This window comes from Pyxicephalus adspersus, chromosome 9 (genome assembly GCF_032062135.1).
Source record: "Pyxicephalus adspersus chromosome 9, UCB_Pads_2.0, whole genome shotgun sequence".
Classification (NCBI taxonomy): Eukaryota; Metazoa; Chordata; class Amphibia; order Anura; family Pyxicephalidae; genus Pyxicephalus; species Pyxicephalus adspersus.
In genome coordinates, this window is record NC_092866.1 from 481468 (window position 1) to 504011 (window position 22544).

General features: G+C 46.1%; 3 protein-coding genes across 3 annotated transcripts in view; 1 reads left to right on the forward strand and 2 right to left on the reverse strand.

The window, feature by feature from the left end:
• Positions 1-820: 820 nt before the first annotated feature.
• LOC140338457 (hydrocephalus-inducing protein-like) lies at positions 821-6356 on the reverse strand. The gene is made up of 12 exons (XM_072422692.1): positions 6294-6356; positions 5590-5773; positions 5217-5358; positions 4903-5071; positions 4137-4775; positions 3735-3959; positions 3418-3635; positions 2788-2970; positions 2436-2555; positions 1910-2069; positions 1251-1423; positions 821-1121 (listed from the first exon to the last, which is right to left on the reverse strand). The coding sequence occupies exons 1-12, from the start codon at positions 6354-6356 to the stop codon at positions 821-823; spliced, it is 2577 nt and encodes an 858-aa protein (XP_072278793.1).
• Positions 6357-6438: 82 nt separating this feature from the next.
• LOC140338458 (hydrocephalus-inducing protein homolog) overlaps positions 6439-22544 on the forward strand; it is an 18413-nt gene continuing 2307 nt past the window's right edge. Inside the window, exons 1-18 of the mRNA XM_072422693.1 lie at positions 6439-6536; positions 6611-6779; positions 8044-8285; positions 9206-9326; positions 9670-9874; positions 10182-10417; positions 10734-10885; positions 11741-11930; positions 12184-12283; positions 15970-16221; positions 18821-18963; positions 19037-19249; positions 19466-19626; positions 20271-20356; positions 20729-20939; positions 21013-21237; positions 21494-21632; positions 22310-22479. Coding sequence (XP_072278794.1) covers positions 6475-6536; positions 6611-6779; positions 8044-8285; positions 9206-9326; positions 9670-9874; positions 10182-10417; positions 10734-10885; positions 11741-11930; positions 12184-12283; positions 15970-16221; positions 18821-18963; positions 19037-19249; positions 19466-19626; positions 20271-20356; positions 20729-20939; positions 21013-21237; positions 21494-21632; positions 22310-22479 — 3077 coding nt within the window. The 5' untranslated portion in view covers positions 6439-6474. The remainder of the gene's footprint in view (positions 6537-6610; positions 6780-8043; positions 8286-9205; positions 9327-9669; positions 9875-10181; positions 10418-10733; positions 10886-11740; positions 11931-12183; positions 12284-15969; positions 16222-18820; positions 18964-19036; positions 19250-19465; positions 19627-20270; positions 20357-20728; positions 20940-21012; positions 21238-21493; positions 21633-22309; positions 22480-22544) is intronic.
• LOC140338126 (hydrocephalus-inducing protein homolog) lies at positions 14847-15318 on the reverse strand. Its single transcript, XM_072422193.1, has 2 exons — positions 15172-15318; positions 14847-15086 (listed from the first exon to the last, which is right to left on the reverse strand). The coding sequence occupies exons 1-2, from the start codon at positions 15301-15303 to the stop codon at positions 14847-14849; spliced, it is 372 nt and encodes a 123-aa protein (XP_072278294.1). The 5' UTR covers positions 15304-15318.

Below are 22544 nucleotides of genomic sequence, written 5' to 3' on the forward strand. Positions count from 1 at the left end.
AGCAGTGGTCTCTGTGCTGGTATCCCAGCATTCTGCATAGCTCATACCCCCCACTGATTACAAAGCTCTAATTTACAGGCGTGGGGGGGGGGGGGATTTATATCTATATTGTTCATTGTTTCTGTGATCTTATTAAAAAGAATAATAAACCCAGGTATATGTAAAATGTATAAAAGTTAATGAAACGCTGTCCTAGCCAGCATAAAGGTATGGGTTCTATGCTAATGAAATGTCCAATACATGGTAATGAGTTATATACATAACAATGGGTCCGATACATGATAATGGCTCCAAAACATGATAATAGGCTGTATGCATGTTAATAGAACAATACATGATAATGGGCACAATACACAGCTTTGGGTCAAATACATGGTAAGAGGGCAAAACATGATAATGGGTCCAATACATGGTAAGAGGGCAAAACATGAAAATGGGTCCAATACATACATAGCAATGGGTCCAATACATGGTAATAGGGCAAAACATGAAAATGGGTCCAATACATACATTACATACATCACAATACACAACACCCGCTACATACATGACAATACACAACACCCGCTACATACATGACAATACACAACACCCGCTACATACATGACAATATACAAACACCCGTTACATACATCACAATACACAACACCCGTTACATACATCACAATACACAACACCCGTTACATACATCACAATACACAACACCCGTTACATACATGACAATACACAACACCCGCTACATACATGACAATACACAACACCCGCTACATACATGACAATATACAACACCCATTACATACATCACAATACATACCACCCGCTACATACAACACAATACACAACACCCGCTACATACATTACATACAGAAGCACAGAGCTCCCTGCACACAGAATACACAGAGAGTTCAGTCAGCTCCAATACCTCCAGGCGAATAAACTTCTTCACATTGCTGGCCTTGGCAGCCTTGAAGTGGATTTGTAATCCATATTCTGACCGAGGGGCCACAATGCCTTGGTCCTGAGACACAGAGAAGTCATCGCCCAGATTCTCCAAGCCGGTCACCCTCCAAGCTGCTGGGAGGTAAGTACTGTTCCTCAGGAAGATGGTTTTCGTGTCTTTCCTGTAATTTACAAATCAGTGAATATCAATTGCACAATCCATGTACAAAATTCATAAAAGATGAATATAATGATCTCATTTCACCCCCGGGCCCTGAAATTTTTAGGTACTCTGCCCGCATCCATCTTACCGATGCAGCAGGATTTTCTCAAAGTGAACTTGTTTTCGGTCCAGTTCCAGTTCCGGTCTCACGCCGCGACAACACACATGGAATAAGACGGGCTCAGGATTGTCCTTAATGCAGCACACAATATTATCGTCAAACAATCCCGGGGCGGTGGGGAAGGCCCATATGTAGAGCTCCTATAAGGAAACAAGAGGCCAGGTTACTGCTTGATATTAGGATGTACATTGTGTCACAGCAGTGCAGAGCAGGCTGTTTATAGGGTCAGCACAGAAAAGAAGAGACATTGAAAGATATGTAGGAAAATGAAAAATTATATCAGTTGACCTAATATTTGTGGTCAGTGTGATAGAAAGATGGAAATGGCTTGTTTTGTGCCCTGATGACTCTGACGTTTGCCCTGCCACCCCTTCTTTTATGTGCATTAACATTTGCTGGACGGTTATGCATTATCGTTCTTCCGGAGGTCCACAGTAATACTACTGGGGTAGGCATATATGTCTAGGTGAGGGTCAGAGCCGGGGTGACAGCAGCTGCAGTCTTGCGTACTTCAGTAGGGAGGGAGCAAAAAAAGCGGAGCCATACACCTAGGCTACTGAAGTAGTTCAAAGCTTTGCATTGGTTGCAATGATATACATAGCTGAATATTGTGGAAAATAGATTACCTGCTTCTCGTTGGGTTTCAGTGTTATGGTGGGTGGATCCAGGATAAAGGTGGCGGCTTTAATGTCATGTTGGAAGCAGAAAGACACTTCAGATTCCATGGGTGACACATTGTGGATGGTGAGTTTTTCCATGTTCTCTGGGTACTGTCCAGCTTTATACCTGCAGGGGGCAGTAAAGATCACAGTCTGTCATTGGTCTGTCATTGGTGTCATTGCATTCCCTCTTATTAGAAGCTGCCTATTATTTGTACATTATTAATATTACACAATATTTTTATAGCGCTGACTTATTATGCAGCGCTGTACAAGGTCCATAGTCATGTGACTAGCTATTCCTCAAAAGAGCTCACAATCTAATGTCCCTACCATAGTCTTATGTCATTACCACAATCTATGGTGAACTTTGGGGGAAACCAATTAAACTAACTGTATGTGATTCCACCACCAAGGTGCTGCCATATGGTCCATGCTTGTTACCATACAACTGTCCAGTCACGAGTTGGATACATCTATCCTACATACTCACTTCTCTCGGCTTTTCCCGCACAACAGAGGCCCAAAATCAAAGGTGCGACTGCTCAGGATGAACTTCTTCTGCACAATCTCATCACTTTTGGCTTCTTTCTTACGATGAGGGAAAACAATTCTGAAAAATCAAAGAAGTAAAGCAACAATTTACCTGTAATAGCCAATAGTACTTTCCAGTCAGGTGTATGTCTCACACATATACCAGAGTAATGCAAGTCCAGTCATTAATACAACCATGTGCCTTCAAACAACAACAAACAATATTAGATTTGAGGAAAGAACATGACAGATGAAGGGTAATGTGTCTCTGTGTAGATGAAAACATAATCCTCCCATGTATGGACACTTACTTGGGTTCCTGGCTGATTGTAGGAAAGGAACAGATGCCGCGGCAGTACAGCTGGTATCTGCGCCGAGTCCCCACAAGCTCAAAGTTAAGGGTTTGGTCAAAATTCCCAACACTGCTTGACTGGAAATGGATCCGTAGCAGAACTTCTCCTCCAGCTGGGACCACCCAACGGAACAGTCCAAGTCTGGGGACAGAAGAAGATTTGACAGTTATGTACACTCTGCTGTTGGGGGAATGACACATAAAGCCATAAATCAATAATGATGTACAGCAGGTTCATCAGTACAGTGATCTGAAGTGATTTATATTTAATCCAACAAGGGCGCCTAAGAAATGGCACCAGCTTGGCCCACTGTAATAGTCCTGTCCAGTCTTCTCTATATATGGATTTCTTTGCTGTATTACAAGAAATCTAACATACAACATACCGGCATAAACTTGAGCTTTCTAAAATATTTCCTGAGAAGGTAGAAGACCAAGACATCTGACCTAATACCTAGCATTGATTGCGCAGAACTCCAGGAAAAGACATTTATCAGCCCCAGACATAAAATATGACAGCTCTGTGCTGAAATGATCTCAGAGATTCAGGGGCCCCCCACATACAGCCGCCATTCCCTTACATCTTTACCTTTGTATTTTCTCCAGCTGAGCTTCTCCTGCCAGGCTGCTGAGCTCCTGGTCAGAGACGGGTGTCCTGGCACCAGGTGGTGGGGGAGAGCGGCTGTCCTGGTTCTGTTGGTTCTTACGGAGAGAAGAGGAGCGCCTTTTGTCTTTCTGGCTCTCCCGACCTGTGTCTCCACCTTTTTCTTTCCTGCTGCGACTCTTTGTTGGCGTCAGCTGATCCTCCTACAATCACACATGATTAGAACTTCCTAATACACAACATCTTTACACCTGATACCTCTCACCTGCCGCACTATTGGATCTTCCACCAGAGCTTCTCACCTTTAAAGCCGGGATAAGTAGTGTCGGGTCCAGCTCAGGTTCTGTATCCTTCTTCTCTTCAATAATCACATTGGGGTCATCTGGGAAGGCTGCTATGAAGGTGAAGTGGCTAAGGGTCTCCTGGTCAACAGATGGTCCCCTCCTGTCTGGGAATGGGACCACTGAGAAGATGAATGGAGGGGGAACTGGAGGACCAGAGGGACCTAAGCCAAAGCCTTCAAGGAGCTGTCAGGAGGCAAACGTTACAAATATAAAGAAGAGATGAAACAGATCACTGATGTGGCTTACTAAATAAAACCTACAGTCTGATGGACACAGGAACAAGTCATTATAAATTTATATTGACCTTGGGTGAGCTAAGGTTTTCTTACAATGAGGTGTCTTATAGATCAGTGCTCTCACCTCCTCCACTGACGGTAAGGTCCCGCTCTGTAAGATCTGCTGTTCCATGGATTCGTGATTTCTGGTAACTTGCAGGTCATAGTGAGGGATTCCCACCTCTGTCCTCAGAACCTTCAGATCCTCCTCCCGAATTTCCTGGCCTTCATGTTCTGGTCCCTGGTGTGGTCCTGCTTCCTCCTCCATATTCCTTATCTTCCCTATTTTTTCTTTCTCTTGTCGTTCTTTCTCAGCTTTCTCCCTCTCCAGCTTTTCCTGTCTTTCTCGCTCCCGATCCTTTCGGTACTTCTTCCCGGAAGGGGCGAGTCGCTCTGGAACCATCTCTTCACCCTCATGCTGCCCGTCCTCTGTGGCAGGAGGCGGTAAAAGGATTCCCTGCACTCGATCCCAGAATGTGAGGATGTGGGAGATCTCCTTCTGGGAAGACTCATAGTTCCTGAATCTCTGAATTAATTGCTTGTCGCTGTCACTGAGGGGATCTCTGTCAGGCTCTTCTGACATAATGACATGTTGGGCTGTGTCTTTACCTTTCTTTTTCTTGGTGTCCTCTGTATCATTGAGTGCAGAATCTGATCTGTGTACTTTTCTCTCTGCTCCATAGTCTAGGTGATGTTCTGACTTCACATTCAGTGTGTTTGTAGCCTGAGAATCAGAGGATGGTTAGATTATATGCACAATATATATGCAGACCAGTCTATTCCTGATCCTGAATATTCTCTATTACATAAAAGATCTTTGGACAATATAGTCTGATATTAGGGATCTGCACCTGTTTGTTCCCGACTTGACTTTTCTTTCCATCTTTGTCCTCTTTTCCAGAATTCCGGCTTTTTCCTCTCTTCAATTTTTTCTTCAGCTCCTCTTCCTCTTTCTGCTTTAACAACTCCTCCTGCAGCTTTCGCTCCTGCTCCTCCCGCGCTAAGCGTTCCTCCAGCTCTCTGCACCACACAACAGGAACAGAGGGTAGAGGGTGAGACAATAAGTGAAGTGTAATGAGGGGAGAAAAAAAGAATAAGAGAAAGTAAGAGAGAGTAGATGGAAGGAGAGAAAGAAATCTTAGATAATTAGAGAGAAGCTAATGACCTTTTCTTGCGCTCGCGCACAGCTTGCAGACGCAAGGCATCAATGCGTGCTCGCTCTTCAGCAGGTAAGCGGTCATATTCCTCCTCATCCATGTCCTCCATTTTGGCTTTCTCCTGCACCTGAGCACACAGCTCCTCTTGTTCTGTGTACAAATATCATATCAGCCTTAGTAATAGCAGGAAATTCTATCACAAACTCATCCTCAGTAATCAGATTCCCACTATTGGCATTAGATATATAAATCAACAGTCAATGATTCCCCCACTTTGCCAATCCCAGCTAAGTATTAATAAACACTTTCCGAGCAGCACCCTGGGCCGAGTGACCCATTGGGCCCGCCATATTTCTCCCCTTCATCCTATATGATTGGTACCTTGCTGTTCTCTCTGCGCTTTCTCACGAGCCTTCATGCTGCTGTAATCCTGCTTCAGATTAATAAGATATATATGTTTGCGATTGTTCAGAGCCTTCAGTACAATATGAAGAGCTGAGGGGGTGTTACGGGCAAATAGGGTATCCAGGCCATCAAAAACTACACCGCAAGAACAGTCATTCAACTGGACAGAGACAAAAGAAAGAGATCAGTTTAAATCCTGTCCCCCGATGGTCAGTATTGGTCCCCCATCACACATTTTGTACCTGACACCCAGAAAAAAGTCTTCACCATTCACACAGAGGTCGGTCATCACTTATTACTCAGCAGTCACTTTTTACCTGTCACCCAGCACTCAGTCTGCACCTGTCACCCAGCACTCAGTCTGCACCTGTCACCCGGCAGTCACTTTGTACCTTTCACCCAGTGGTCAGTCTCGATCTGTCACCCAGCAGTCACTTTGTACTCTCCCATCTGCCCTCCACTTCTCCCATCTGCCCTCCTCCTCTCCCATCTGCCCTCCACTTCTCCCATCTGACATCCACCTCTCCCATCTGCCCTCTTCCATAGGTGTCCCTAGGTGGTCTTTCTGTTCCTCCACTGACCTGTCAGTGACCTCCTCATTTAAAACTCACCATATGCACAGCATTCACCCATCAAACACATTCCCTCAAATCTCATTATACTAATCATTACAGGTTTACCTGCCCCCTTTCCCCATTGTATTTAGGGTACATAGCTGCCTTCCCCGCTCCCTCTTTTCTCATCCTATCCCATCTCCTAGACTGTAAGCTCTTTTGGTCAGGTGTCCTGTTGATTCCTGGACGCTTTTTTAATTTTCTGACAGGTACAGACGGTGGATTAGATTTTGGAGTGGTGAAGGTGATGGATGAAGCAAAGCATAGCCTGTCACTGAAGAACAAAGGCAAATATGAGATTGGCTTCAGGTGAGTGTCTGGGACAGGTATGGCTCCAACCTGCTGATGTGTCAGTGTGCCACAATATCATTTCCTATCCACAGTTTCTCTCTGGAAGCCTCCGGTCCTGGAATGCCCGATCTCAACACCATATTCTCCATCCTGCCCCAAAAGGGAACGCTGAGCCCCAATGACCGGGCGACCCAGGTACAGATCATCTTCCAGTCCAAGAAGGAAGTTCAGATTACTGATAAACCCGTCCTGAAATGTCAGGTGAGGATCCAGAGTCAGCCAGAGCAACCATGTGTACATTGGGTGGAGCTCTGCCATCTTTGTATGGGTGTAATCCCTGTCCATCTGTCTCTCTGATTTCTCTTCTGTCTGTCTCTGACCTCTCCTTCTTCTGTCCATCTGTATCTCTGATTTCTCTTCTGTCTTTCTGTCTCTTTCTGTCCTCTCCTCCTTCTGTCCATCTGTCTCTCTGATTTCTCTTCTGTCTTTCTGTCTGTCTCTGACCTCTCCTTCTTCTGTCCATCTGTCTCTCTTCTGTCTGTCTGTCTGTCTCTCTCTGACCTGTCCTCCTTCTGTCCATCTGTCTCTCTGATCTCTCTTCTGTCTCTTTCTGTCCTCTCCTCCTTCTGTCCATCTGTATCTCTGATCTCTCTTCTGTCTTTCTGTCTCTTTCCGTCCTCTCCTCCTTCTGTCCATGTGTCTCTCTGATCGCTGTTCTGTCTTTCTGTCTCTCTCTGACCTCTCCTCCTTCTGTCCATCTGTATCTCTGATCTCTCTTCTGTCTGTCTCTGACCTCTCCTCCTTCTGTCCATCTGTCTCTCTGATCTCTCTTCTGTCTGTCTGTCTGTCTGTCTCCCTAACCTCTCCTCCTTCCATCCATCTTTATCTCTGATCTCTCTTCTGTCTATGCGTCTCTGACCTTTCTTCCTTCTGTCCATCTGTACCTCTGATCTCTCTTTTGTCTGCCTGTCTCTCTAACCTCTCCTCTTTCTGTCCAACTGTATCTCTGATCTTTCTTGTGTCTGTCTGTCTGTATCTCTGATCTCTCCTCCTTCTCTCCATCTGTCTCTCTGATCTCTCGTCTGTCTGTCTGTCTCTCCCTGACCTTTCCTCCTTCTGTCCATCTGTATCTTTGATCTCTCTTCTGTCTGTCTCTGATCTCTCCTCCTTCTGTCCATCTGTATCTCGGATCTCTCTTTTGTCAGTCTGTCTCTTGCTGACCTTTCCTCCTTCTTTTTTCTTCTGTTTCTGTCTGTCTTTCCTCCTCCATCAGTTTCTTCAATCTCCCCTCCTATTGTGCTATATGTCAGGTCTGATCTTTTCCATCCCAGTCCATCTGTGTCTCTGATTCCTCTTCTGTCTGTCTCTGATCTCTCCTCCTTCTGTCCATCTGTCTCTCTGATTCGTCCTTATCCTGTCTGTTTGTCTCTCTGAACACCTGACTGATCTGATTGCTTTTATTACTTTTTTTTTTATATAGATTTATATTCACCTCATTCTGCTGCTTCTCTGGTTTTCCCTGCAGGTCATTGAACCGAATCTAAGTGAGGGAGGTGAGACGATTGCAAGTATCCCCATTCGATTGTCTGCCACATCCACTTTCTCCAAATATCATCTTACACCATCTTCCGACATCAACTTTGGGGCAATGGTGGTTGGAACCCGCAAGATTCATTCTTTTACCTTGGAGAACTGCGGATTGCTGGAGTTCCGCTACAGCATCAGCAAAATGATTGGTGAGGTGATGATCCAGCCTGCTAAAAAGGGGTAAGTTGTGGTAGCTGACATAGCAGGCTGTTTATAAAGTATGAATTCAGGGGGGCGATGCTGTACTCTACCTGGTAAGAGAATAACCCAATCACATCTATTATTGGTATATGGTAACTGCATTACAGTGGTGTCATGCGTCTTCCTTTCAGCTGGGAACTTCAGATTTTTCAAGTTTGTGTATTTATCACCTCATTGTTCCATTTTAGATTTTTAATGACTGAATAAACAACTCGGACAAATGTGCTGCAGTCCTTAATGGGCTGACTTATGCAGGGCCCCTAAAAGACATAAGTAGCCTATAGAAGACACATCCAGAGCTCATGGATTACTCATGTGTGCCTTCTACGGGGCCCATTCATTTAATCCTCTGCATTCCATAGTAATCAAAAAGTTTCACCCTGCATGGTATAAAACATAAACACAATTGGCCACTACAAGTAATACCTAAAGCTTTGTGTGCATTTTCTTCAGTATAATGTTTTGGGACGGGTGGCACTTATCATTGCTGCCCCCCGGGGTTGTCCTAATGATAGTCACATCCTTTGGTATGTGAAGTCATCAATATTCTCTTCAATGTAATTAATAGATTGGACATTAGGTGTGATACACCAAACATTTATTATGAATGCCCATTCTATTGTCAGTGGAATGCCAGGGGGACCACAGGTGTCAGGCAGCATATCTGCATCATATATTGCAATCCTGCAGGGTACTGAATATAGAGTGCTGCATGGTGGTGATCCAGGTAATTACCAGAAATTAGGGAAATATTAACCATTTTCCTAACATTTAACACTCAGCCCATACATGTATTCCAGTTGTGTATTAATTGTTTTCTGGAGTTCAGCTTTACCCATTTAACCAAGTCTGGAGCAGGGTTTGCTTCCTCGTCTAAAGATTGAATATCTGTATTCCAGGCTGGCTCATGGCATGAAGAGATCCCGATCCCGGGAGGGTTCTGGCTCCAGTAGATCTGTTGCCTTAAGCAAGACCAAGCGCTCAGATTCCCAGCTAAGAGAGACCAGCATTGCTGGTCAGGTGAGGCAAATCGGGGGGGAGAGGAGCAGAAAGGACTGGAGTGGGGTGAACCAGAGTTTGGGGCATGGGACCAGAAAGGAGTGGAGTGGGTGAGACAAGAGTGTTGTGGGTGGGAATGGAGCAGAAAGGACTGGGAAGACACGAGTGGGGTGAATGCGGAGTGTGGTGGATGAGACTGAAGAGGAGTGAGTAAGAAGACAAGAAGACATGAGTGGGGTATAGCAGGGTGGACAAAAGCAGGGTGAACAGAAGAGGCCTGTAGACAGAAGTACAATGGACAGGAGCCAGTTGGTGGCTGTATCTGGAGGATTTGTCTCAGGCTTTTCTCATGTTCACCTTTCAGGCACGGTTTGCTCTGGGCATGTTCACGGTTTCTCCCGGCATTGGAAGCATTCCTCCAGGGGGTCAGCAGGTGATCAGCGTGGAGTGTCTTGCTGATCAGCTAGGTAAGAGTGAGGAATTCTTGGCTATAGATATCTCTGACCGCAACCCAGACGACCACCCCAATGGAATCCCCTTCCGACTGGTGACTGAAGGCTGCGTTCCAGGTAAGTCTAAACCACACTGATATCACTAATATTGGTTCTTTTTCCTTTACATGAATCTTTCTCTCACACACAAATCACATTATCCTGGTATACAGCTGTACAATCCATATATTTAAAATACACACAAATATGAAGACCTCCACTTTATGAGCTGCTCTAACTACTTTATCATTCCATACAGCTGGTTCTCTGCATAGTATTGTTCCAGGGTAGGAGAGACAGGTCCACTTTAATTATCAGAACATTTGCTTTAGTTTGCTTAGTCATTGTGGTCCTTTGTGTGATCCTCATTCTTCATTCCTTGCAGGATTTGTCACCGATGATATTGGCAGCATATTTGAGGAGCACCGAATTACAGGAGACGCCAGGGTCCTCCAGTGTCTGCCGCCATTGCAGTCAGGTGGAATTTACCTGAAGGACGAGAATCGCTTCCTGTTTTGGAATGTCATTGTAGGGCAGACTTCCTGCGCTCGCTTTAAGATCATCAACAGCGGGAAAGTGGCCTGTGATGTGACTCTGAGCGTCAAACCGGCCTCTAGTAAGGTACAAATCTCTTGTGTGTGCTCAATGGATGATTGTACCCCACCACAGCTCTGTATGAGTCTCCAACCACTCAATGATCTGATGGAACCTAAATTTCATTGGTTGCTGTGCTTGACACTGGCCTGTCCAGGAATGCTCAATATGGGACTTTGTAAAGCACTGCCTAATATGTCTGTGCAATATAAATACTGGGTAATAATATAATTATTAATATTATTAAACAGTATTTATATAGCCCCAACATATTACGCATCGCTGTACATTAAATCATAATATTCATGTGTCAGCACTGTATGGTAAATTCTTCTTCTTCTAGTCCACATCTAGGATCAGCGACATCTTTGAAATCAAGCCATCGCGGATGACGGTCCCCAGTCACAGTCACGGCTTTGTCAGTGTGTCCTTCACCCCGCAGAGCATGCAGATGTATCAGTGCGTCTTCGAGGCGGCAGTGGAAGGAATGCCAAGGTATGATCGCCATTTATGCAGCATGTAGTATGAAATGAAGATCATGTCAGGAAAGCACAATATTTCATTCATAGGAGGATCTCAGGGCTGATGTACTAGTAAAGGCAATCTGCATAAAACCCGGCATGATAAGTAAACCTTAGAGAGGTGCGGGTGGTGTCAAAGTTCTGTGAAACCCTGCAGAAAATGTAATGAAAACAAAGACAGCAATTCAGGAAAGTGAGCTCACTGTTCCAGATGAGGGATGAGCAGAGGAAGTTGGACACTTCACTTTTGAGGACAACTTACCTGCTCCATCACAGCCGGCTCCAGATTCCCCAGTGTCACTTACTATCAAACACTAGGGGGAGTGGTGGTGTCATACCCTCTATCATGTGACATTGCTGAGGCCAAGTGATTGGTTGCTGGATCTGAGCGCAGTTACATAGGTGGTCCCCTGAATAAGGAGAGTTAACCTGCCGGTACCAAGTTACAGAAAAAAATAATACTTTTCAAAAAATCTGTAAAAAGTCTGGTTTAGCATGTGTTTTCTGTTCTCAGCAAGGAAGATGGGTAACAGGAAGTTTGTGTAACTCTCAGGTCCTCCTTATGACTCGTTGCAACAAGTATAAAATCAGTCCTAATAATTCCTTCCTTTTATTGATTCAATGCATTCACACATTTTACCAAAAAGACTCTTTTATATCCAAAATATTGAATAAATATTAATTGCAATGAATAAATTGATGTGAGGATCTTCCAAGGAAAACCCAACGCAAAGCTCGGCAGGGAGGAACCCATCGGGATGGTATAAATGGCTCTACATTTTCGTATCATTCTCTCCTTTCTCATATTTCTTTCTTTTTCCTTCATCAGTGCACTTTCCAAGTCCCAAAACTTGACCTTTGACATCTGTGGTGAGGGCAACCTTCCCCGGGTCACCATCTTACGCCCTGTGCTGCGCAACAAGCATGGAAACCCTGTACTGCTTTTCCAGAGACTTCTGATTGGTCAGAGCCAGCAGCTCCCTCTCATCCTAAAGAATGAAGGATCTATCCCAGCCCAGGTGAATTACTTACCCCCAACACTGTACATACACTGTGCAGCACAGACAGATATCCAGCACTGTATATATAGATAATCACTGACATCCAGGCCCATTTGTGGTATTATAACACTCAGCTGGATGTAAGTTTTCTAATAAACCTCGTGTTATAGTATTTTGCTGTGCATTACAGTCATGATGCACAGCATGTTACATTGTAATCTATGTTCGCTGTGTATGTTTCCCAATAATGGCTTGACTTTTATCCTGACAGGTGATCATTGATTTACCAGAATGTGGTAAGGTCTTTAATTTAAAACCAAAGCCAAACACACACTGCATCTACGCGGCCTGGGGTGAGAAAGAAGAAACGGGTGAGAAACTATCAGCTATCCTAAATGCTGCGTGCGTGTATGAGTGTGCAGTACATGTATCAGGGAGGGGTAGGTGTCATGTCACCAGTGTAAGGAACAGGTAAGTTGGGGGTTTTGGGAACTCCCGGGCCCCCATGTTGATGGTCATAGAGATGGATCTGTAATACAAATGGCTGGAGGGGTAAAGGGGTAAAATCCAGCGCTGTGTGCACCGTTTCATAGGACGGTTCCATAACCTCAGACTTGATTTGTCCTCAGGTCACATTCCAGTTTGCCCCCCATATTCTGGACATCACTGAATCCTTCTGGTCCTTTACAATCCCTGAGCAGAATATCTGCGTCCCATTCCTGCTTGTTGGAAAAGCGCTGGAACCTTCCGTGTCCCTGGACAGATCCCACCTCAACCTGCGCTCTCTGCTGATTGGTAGGTGACCTCTGATTATCCCTCATCCAATCCCAATAATTATATTCCCATTTTAGGGGGGAGGGGGTGCTTCATGAGCCTGGTCCCTGTCATGGGGGTTCTGTATCCAGCTTCTCCTCGGGATCTCTGGGCCGGTCTGAGCCTGGAAGCCCAGCGCTGCATTGAGCAGTAATACCGGAACCCCCTTGTACTTTATGTATAATATTCAGTGTGTTGTGTGCTTGGTCATTATTGCTGAATATCTTCTATTCTGTGCTATGGACAGGCCAGGCAGCCCAGGAATCCATCCACCTCATTAATAACGAGAACAAGGAGCTGAACTTCTGCTTCCGGGAACATTCGTGTTTCTCAGAGGGCCGGAGCCAAAGTCTGTCACTGAGACCGCGCGAAGGAGTCGTCCCTCCACTGGGCAGGTAAAGATTGGAGCAAATACTTAGATCATTTTATAAGTTTATCCCAGAGACAGAAGATACGGAACCCCATGAATCTGATACAGAACCCCATGAATCTGATATGTAACCCCATAAATCTGATACAGAACGCCATGAATCCGACATAGAATCCCATGAATCTGACATGGAACCTCATGAATCTGATATGGAACCCCATGAATCTGATATGGAACCCCATGAATCTGACATGTCTGCCGTCCTTTACACCACTCACCAACTCTCTGTGTTCTCAGGGTTCCCATCTGCATCCGGTTCCAGCCATCACAGGTCGGGGAGGTCAACTTCAACCTGATCTGTGACATCAAAACCAAGACTGAGCCCCTGTATCTGAACGTTAAGGCCGACGGTCACACAACAGAAGTGTGCATACAATGCCAGGACAACAGCGGGACAGTCACCACCTTGTCTGTCCAGAAGCCCAATGACATTGACCTGGGACAGGTATGGCCCCGTAATGCACAAGAATTAAGGGGATTCCCGACCACTGGTACTGACCACTCACAGAATATGTTTGTCTTGTATTGATAGGTGGATATTAATGACAGCTCCACCCTCCAGTTCCACATCATTAATGATGGAAGATTCCCTTTCAACTTCTCCTCCACCTTGTCCACCCCACAAGTCCTGCAGGAATATCTGAGGTTGTCCCCAAGCAATGGCAGTGTTCCTCCCGGACGACAGGCCCAGGTGTCTCTGACCTTCTTTCCCACCAGGAGATGTCGCATCAAAGACACCCAGCTGGTTATCCAGGTATGTGCTGTGCATGTCAGCCATGTTTGTTCTGTTGCTCATCTAGTGCTCAGCTGTCCTGTGATCATTAAAGAGCTCCAAAATCCTCAATAAATCTGTGTATGGCCTGCAGGGACTCCGCCTGTTCCCAGCTTTATTATTCATACAGGCATTGCTCCCTTCTGTCACATAGCTGGAGATCTACGAACCCAGGCTTGTCTGACACGGGATTTCCCCCAACCCCCTGCAGGCTCTTTGCTATTTCCCACATGCAGAACTTTTATGTGCAAAGCCTCAAAAAGTTTCCTGCAGCCACCAATCTGATTCTGATCTACATTGGAAGATGAATCTGATTGGTGATACACGAATGAGACCCATATTGCTTCTAGATCCAGGATCTTTGTGACAGTAGAAGGTTTACCCTCTGCAGCTGCCTTCTCACCATGGGCCCCCTGGGTATTGGACACCAAGCACCCTTTTCTGTTTATAGGGCAGAACTGGTCACAGCCATTTTTATCTGTCACAGAACAATCACAATGGGGGAGAGTGGGGAACCCAATGGAAATGGAGAATTGGCATACATCATGGATGAATATTGCTGTCCAGTCCTCTCCAAGTATTTCAGGTATTTGTTAGCTGTAATGACTTAGATCCAGGACTTCCTCCTAGAACGAAAGCCCCAGAGGTGTAGGACAGCCGGGTGACATGTATGTAATGGTCACCTGTGTCATACCCTGCCGGTCCTAGAACGTGAGCCCCAAAGGTGCAGACCGGCCGGGTGACATGTATGCATCAATGTAACCTGGGATACGACAAGGGCCCGACACATCAATGTAACCTGGGATACAATAAGGGCCCGACACATCAATGTAACCTGGGATACAATAAGGGCCCGACACACAGGAACCATACTCTGCTGCATATACAGGGGAAGAAGTCATCTCACACCGATGGGTCATCAGCTTACCTCAGACTGGGCCGGCACGGTGATCTGGGGGGGCAGATTAATTTCTGGGACCCGGCAGTCAGTGGTGAATGTGACGGGCACAGACAGCGGATTCTCTACAGTTACAGTGGCTGCAGTGCTTTGGCGCACAGGAGTCACCAACTCTATGGTACCCATGACACCGGGTGGGGTAGATTTAAAGGTGACGTTGTAGAAGAGGAATTCTTGTGTTGTCTCATTCCGGAATGTCACCTGAAGAGATGGAGAACCAGAAATAATATAGAAGACAGAACAAAGTGCTGGCACTGCCAATCCCATCACCCCATTGATCACTCACCTTGGCAGAGAAGGTGCCCTCCTTGTGGGAGTGGAAATTCAGCTTGTAGTCTCTCTTGGCAGAGCCTGGCACTTCCAGGTAATCCAGACCCCTAATGCTAGTGGCGGGATCCAGACGTTCTGGCTTCACCATTTCAATCAGAACGTGAAACCTACGGGGAAATCATCGGTGAGGACAAAATATATTCTGAGCCATCTACTAATCTATAAAGAGGACACGCAGATCGATATGGGCCCAGCAGTAGAGGGCACTATGATCCCCAGGACACAGAGGTCTGTATGGGCCCGGCAGTAGGGGGCACTACGATCCCCTCAGAGGTCCATATGAGCTCGGCCGTAGGGAGCGCTGTGATCCCCTAGGAGGTCAATATGGCCCGGGCAGTAGGAGGCGCTATGATCCCCTAGGAGGTCGATATGAGCCCGGCAATAGGGGGCGCTACCATCCCCTGGGAGGCCAATATGGGCCTGGCCAAAGAGGGGGGCCGCTATGATTCCCTAAGTGGTCTATATGGGCCCCGCAGTAGGGGGAGCTATGATCCCCTAGGGGGGGTCTTTATGGGCCTGGCAGTAGGGGGCGCTAGGATCCCCTAGGAGGTCGATATGGGCCAGCAGTAGGGGGCGCTACGATCTGAGTGTTGTGTGTATGAGTGTGCAGTACAGCCGCTCTGAGTGTTGTGTGTATGAGTGTGCAGTATAGCCGCTCCGTTATCTGGTAGTTGTTTAGCAAGATATTGGCCATGTGGGGGGTTTTATAGAAGACATCATTTATCTCATGTGTCCTGTCTTTTTCATCCCATAGTGCGCCGGCCACATACAGCCTCACTGATCCTTTATCCAGGCGATGTGGCGGAATTCGATGTGGTCTTTCGTCCCACCAAGACCCTGCGGTGTGAGAGCGCCCTCCAGCTGTCTGTGCTGGACAATCAGTATGAGAAGACCAGTGTACAGCTGGTGGGAGAGGGGTACTTGGAGGACCTGACCCTTGACAACATTCACAGCCCAGGAGGACCATTCACCCCCACAGGACAGCTGGATGATGATGTGGTAGAAGGTGAGGCTTCAAACGGATGATATGATTGAAGGAATCTTCCTTATCATCTAACATTGGCATAGTAAGAGAGCTGTGTGAGCGCGCATCTCCTGCTGTACCTAACTGCCCCCCCCAGCTTTATATTAGTTCTCCTCTCACTCTATACATTGGTGTCCCCCTATACCTAAGCAAACACTTTGCCCACTGTACCTACTGCCCCCTATCCCGCAATACTTAAGCCCCTCCTCTTTCCGCTATACCCAAGCCCTTCCTCTTTCCGCTATACCAAAGCCCCTCCTCTTTCTGCTATACCCAAGCCCCTCCTCTTTCCGCCATACCCAAGCCCCTCCTCTTTCCCTATACCCAAGCCCCTCCTCTTTCTGCTATACCCAAGCCCCTCCTCTTTTTGCTATACCCAAGCCCCTCCTCTTTCCACTATACCCAAGCCCCTCTTCTTTCCGCTATACCCAAGCCCCTCCTTCCCATGATACCTGAGAGCCCCCCCATACCTTAATGCCCTTTTTGGAAAATATATTTTATTCAGAGAGCAGAGATGTGTCCAAGTGGGAGCAGAAGCTTTTTTTTTACAGGGTTAACCAGGTTATCTGGTTCTATGTCAAACCTTATGATTAATGTAGTAGAAAAAATTGGGGGATGGAAGGAGGAAGAAAGAAGGTTTTTTTTAAGGCATAGATTGGTACAGATAAAAAACAATACTTTAATTTCCTACTAATTAACTATACATATAATTGCTTACAAACAAGAAAACATTCTTTGAAAAATTAAAGTGAAAAACAAGGTTTTATCATTTCTTTTTTTTTTAAATGTACATTTTTATTAAAGTTTTAACATATACAAGTATACAACACAACAGGATCACAGGATAAAAGCAAATAAAACATATAATAAACAATAAGAGAAATACAGAATGATATCACAACATGAAAACAAACATGAAATAGATACAAATACACCGCTGTTATTCTAACCCTTCCTATGGATGATATCAATACACAATCAGCACTTATCTGGCATCAACTAAAACAAAATGAGCATTCTTACAGAAACGCCTTTACAAAACCAAATTAAAAAAAGGGAAAAGAAGAAAAGACGAGAACAGATCCAAGATCTCACCACTAGTGCAGCCAAGCGTATTTAAACTTCAGATGAGAAACTATACAATACCGGTAGCAGTCGCCTCATCCCATGGGGCCCAAATTTCCTCAAATTTCTTCAGTTTGTTACTGAGCCTAGCAGATCAATGTTCCATCAGCCGAATATCTCCCACACGTGTCCTCAATTCCGCAACAGAGGGCGGAGGGCGTGATTTCCAATCTGGCTGTATATGTGCCAAGAGAGCCTTCCTCGGTTTACAAGGTTCAGTAATGGGGACATTCAGCAAATGGGTCACCGGATCTAACAAGAGGGTTCCAGTATTTTAATGAGCAAAGCATTCACCCCACTGCAGTAAGTTTCAGAAAATATAAAACAGGGTGCCCATCTGAGAATCACACCTCCGGCAGCTATTACTGCAGGACGGATATATGGAGTGAAGCCTGTCTGAGGTTTAGTACCAATGCGTAGGAATTTTATATATATTTTTCCTATACAACGTACATACGGAACTCTTATGAGCCATATAACCTGCCCTGCCCAGAATGGACTCCCATTTAGTCATATAAGCATGCTTGAGTAAAGGCATCGCAGGTTCAGTAGTCAATATCCAGTAAATCCCAGAGATCAGCCCTCTGCGAGATGGACCTCCTGCGCATACACATTGAAACAACGTGGGGAGTAAAAAGACAAAGTCTCTAGTGACAGCCTGGGGGGAAATTACGGATTCGTAAGTAGCTGTATATGGCCGAAGGTAGTTCAAATTTGGATTGTAGATCTGCAAGGGGCAATAACTTCCTGGTGACTGGATTAGAAATGGATATATCATTTCTTTTGACACATAACAAACATACAGATAGAATTTGTGTTAGTAAAAATTTATTTTGTTCTGAACAATTCACATAAAAAGTCTGGACCCAGCGCATTTCGCCTAATTTGGCTTCATAAGGGGATATATAGAGGCTTTTAAAACGGAACTTACAGTTATGTGTCCAGTGTTCTTGTGTGATAAGAAATGATAAAGAAATATGAAATCAAAGTGTCAGGTGGTCTGTGCTAACTGCTTTGCTGTGGCATATCAAAGGGGGGGATCAGTAGTTGGGTCATTTCTTTAGGTTGATCAAAGGCCCACGGATGATAATTACATCCAAGAATTCAGGGTTATGCTCAGACAATCAATATATAATTATGGAGAATAAGTTTGGAAAGGCCTCAAATCTCCTTAGTATCAATAGTAAAGTGGTTTGCCCAATAATTCTCCAAAAAGTTATATAGGGATTGTACTACAGGTATTATAGCTTCATCATTGATGTATCTCATGGGGTTAATGAAGCATAATTGTACTTATAGTCAGGGTGAGACAAGGAGATGAGGGTGAGCAAAATAGGGTTTTGTACGTCTTGATGATATGTAGGAAAAGCAGCGTGTCGGCCGCCATATATTTTATTGTATATATATTTAGATATTACAAAGCAGACTCATCCCTGTATTATTCTGTATTTCACAGCCACCCGGAGGGAGCACATCGTATTTGGGGACTGTCACGTAGGTCAGCAATACCAGGTGACCTTTACCATGACAAACCGCAGCCTGACGGACACCATGAGGTTTGAGTGGCCCCAGGAGGCTCCTCTGAACTTCTCTCCTCAGGTATGACATTTTCCTGATGTGGTCACTTTCTATGGATTTGAGAAATGGGAGTCACTGTGTACCCTGCCCACAGGTCGGACATATCCACGCCGGCTGCACCAAAGATGTGACACTCACCATGAAGTCTGATGTGGCTGTGACGCTGAACAAATCTCCTGTGAGGTGCAGAGCGTGGCGGATCTCTTTCCCGCTTCCCGTGGATCAGGTGCCGGACTGGGATGACAGGATGAGGACTGTGAAGTGGGTGGACAGCGGGAAGGGAGTTCAGCAGCCCACCAAGAAAAAGGTGAGCTGGGAGAGGCCATGCTGGGTGCAAGAGATTTCTGTCCATGTCAGGATGTGGGGTTGGGGGGGTCTCATGTTCACCATACTGGAGAATCTGTGGTACCAATGGGCCCCGGTTCCCTAACTGGAGTGAGAAATATGTGAGCTGCTAGGGGTCCGAATTCTGCTGGAACCTCCCCTGAGGAGTACAGCTCCCATAATGCACTTATCTCTGCAGGTAATAGAGACAGATCCCGAGCCGGCACACACACCACTCCATGACACTTCCTGCCAGGTGGAGCTGCTGGTGAGCGCTGCCGTGGACTATGCGCAGTACAAGGCCAACTGTGAGGACATCCATTTCCGAGAAACCCTCCTGTATCAGACACGCGTGTATAAGTGAGTGCAGTGACCACCCAGAGAGTGTCTGTGGCCAGGAACTGACTTCTTCTTTATCTCTGGGTGCAGGAACTGATTTCTTCTTTATCTCTGTGTGCAGGAAATGACTTCTCCTTTATCTCTGTGTGCAGGAACTGACTTCCTCACTATCTCTGTGTGCAGGAACTGACTTCCTCTCCATCTCTGGGTGCAGGAACTGACTTCCTCTCTATCTCTGTGTTCAGGAACTGACTTCCTCCCTATCTCTGTGTGCAGGAACTGACTTCTTCTTTATCTCTGTGTGCAGGAACTGACTTCCTCTCCATCTCTGGGTGCAGGAACTGACTTCCTCTCTATCTCTGTGTTCAGGAACTGACTTCCTCCCTATCTCTGTGTGCAGGAACTGACTTCCTCTCTATCTCTGTGTGCAGGAACTGACTTCTTTATCTCTGGGTGCAGGAACTGACTCCCTCTCCATCTCTGTGTGCAGGAACTGACTTCCTCTTTATCTCTGTGTGCAGGAACTGACTTCCTCCCTATCTCTGTGTGCAGGAACTGACTTCCTCTCTATCTCTGTGTGCAGGAACTGACTTCTTCTTTATTTCTGTGTGCAGGAACTGACTTCCTCTCTGTGTGTAGGAAATAACCCCTATTTTTATCTTCAGGTTCCTATTACAGAATCCTGGTTCTGTCCAGCTCGAGTTCTCCTGGGAGGTCCAGATGGAAGGAAGAAGCAGAACCACAGACAAGGGTAAATAAACACTGTAAAGCTTTGCAGTATACTTCTGGTGATGGTTGCTTCTGATTGGCTGTCGGTGATCACATGACCACTGTACACCTTAAGAGAAGGCAGCAGTGAGCTTCTTTGGGGTCAAATCACACGCGACACGTTCATTTTATGCTTACACCTCAATCATAACATTTCATCATTTACATTCCCTGCAAGTTACAAGAGACAAATTCAGCATCAGCTGCCCCATATTTTCTATTCACTGCTGACATCTTACTGACTGATCTCACCGCAGTGTTTGTCCATCTGCATTCATCCCTGAAATAAGAACTGTCTGTATTGTAGAACCCACATTGCTGTATCTGCTGACATTTCTTTGTGTATTGTTGGCAGAGCCCCCAGGCAGTGCCCGCAGCTCCTCTGCCCACAGCCGTCCTTCCAGTGCCCTGGAGAGTGTGATGTCTGTGCTATCTATGGGGCTGGAATCCTCTCCAATCAGTGTTCAGCCAAATGTTGGCACCATACCAGGCGGGCAGAGCCAGGAATTCCTCATCAAGTTCTCTCCTGTGGATATTGGCCAGTTTGAGGGTCACCTGATCTGCAGGTAAGGGCGTGGTCTGCGGAACATATGATAAGATGATTGTCCCAGAATGATGTTGTGACTTGCTATCTTCCAGCATCCCTAACCTGACCCCCGGGCAGCCGGAGCCCCATCTCCTGGTCAGAGGCCGCAGCCTGCTGCCATATTGCCACTTCCAGCTGGAGGACTCCGACTACATCACCAGTGGGAGACGAAACCCAGAACTATGTGGACCCCGAGGAGCACCTTCAGGGACCACCTTGGATCCAAACACACGAGTTGTGGAATTCACCTCTTTGGGGGTCAGAACCAAAAATGTCAGGTAAACTAGAGCGAACGAAATTCCACTTATCACACTGCCTATAACAAGCAGTCAGGATTACACAAAGGAGGACAGGACATCTCTAGATATAACTACATGAAAGTAGAAATAAAAATATTGGGTGCACCCCCCCGGATTGGCCGACCTCCAGCCTCTGATTCCCCCCAATCATCCATTTATGTTATTTATATCACAATCAATGATTCCTGGAATATACTTCATATATAATTTGTGCTGCTTTATTGTATTTTATCAGGAGTTTTATTATTGTGAATCCAACCAACAGTCCATATAGCTTCCTCTGGACATGTGAGGATCCTCTAAATCGCCAGTACCCTCCTGCCTTCCATTGTCTGAATGAACGGGGGCTGATCCAACCACAGAAGAAGGTGGAGGTAGGTGTCATGTCACCGGTGTATCAGGGAGGGGTAGGTGTCATGTCACCGCCGGGTGACATGTATGTAATGGTCACCTGTGTCATACCCTGCCGGTCCTAGAACGTGAGCCCCAAAGGTGCAGACCGGCCGGGTGACATGTATGTAATGGTCACCTGTGTCACACTGTGCGGGGTCCTAGAACGTGAGCCCCAGAGGTGTAGGACAGCAGGGTGACATGTATGTAATGGTCACCTGTGTCATACTGCGGGTCCCAGAACGAGAGCCCCAGAGGTGTAGGACAGCAGGGTGACATGTATGTATTGGTCACCTGTGTCATACCGTTCCGGTCCTAGAACGAGAGCCCCGAAGGTGCAGACCGGCCGGGTGACATATGTAATGGTCACCTGTGTCATACTGTGCGGGGTCCTATAATGAGAGCCCCGAAGGTGCAGGACATGTATGTAATGGTCACCTGTGTCATACCGTGCCGGTCCTAGAACGAGAGCCCCAGAGGTGCAGGACAGGGCGGGGGCAGATGTGTATGGGGTACACTGAGGTACCAACTGACATTAGTTTTCTCCTGTAGGTCTGAGCATTGTATGGAGTGACGTCACCAGACTCGGTGGTAGGGCTATGCTACCCAGTCATGTGTGTAATGTAAATAATGTAATAATGTGTATTCTGCCATCCTACAGATAGAAAACGGGCCAGAACTGACGTGTCACATACGAGGTGAAGCCGTGCGGCCCGGGATACACTTCTCCTTCACAGAATATAACTTTGGCCATTGCTTCATCTACCACGAAGGCATGAAACCTGTCCGAAAATCTCTCTTCATTACAAACAAGGACAACCGAGATGTCAGGTGAGTCCAAAAACTGCAACACCCAATGTCACCAAATCTACAAACCCCAACAATGTCACCAAATC

Bases quoted from the DNA above. Each gene is read 5' to 3' on its own strand.
- LOC140338126 (XM_072422193.1), bottom strand. From the start codon at position 15,303: ATGGTGAAGCCAGAACGTCTGGATCCCGCCACTAGCATTAGGGGTCTG. The intron at 15,087-15,171 runs GTGAGTGATCAA...CCATCTCTTCAG, and splicing joins AGGGCACCTTCTCTGCCAAG to GTGACATTCCGGAATGAGAC.
- LOC140338457 (XM_072422692.1), bottom strand. From the start codon at position 6,356: ATGAGAAAAGAGGGAGCGGGGAAGGCAGCTATGTACCCTAAATACAAT. The intron at 3,636-3,734 runs GTGAGAAGCTCT...GTGTGATTGTAG, and splicing joins TACTTATCCCGGCTTTAAAG to GAGGATCAGCTGACGCCAAC. The intron at 2,070-2,435 runs GTGAGTATGTAG...TGCCCCCTGCAG, and splicing joins TGCGGGAAAAGCCGAGAGAA to GTATAAAGCTGGACAGTACC.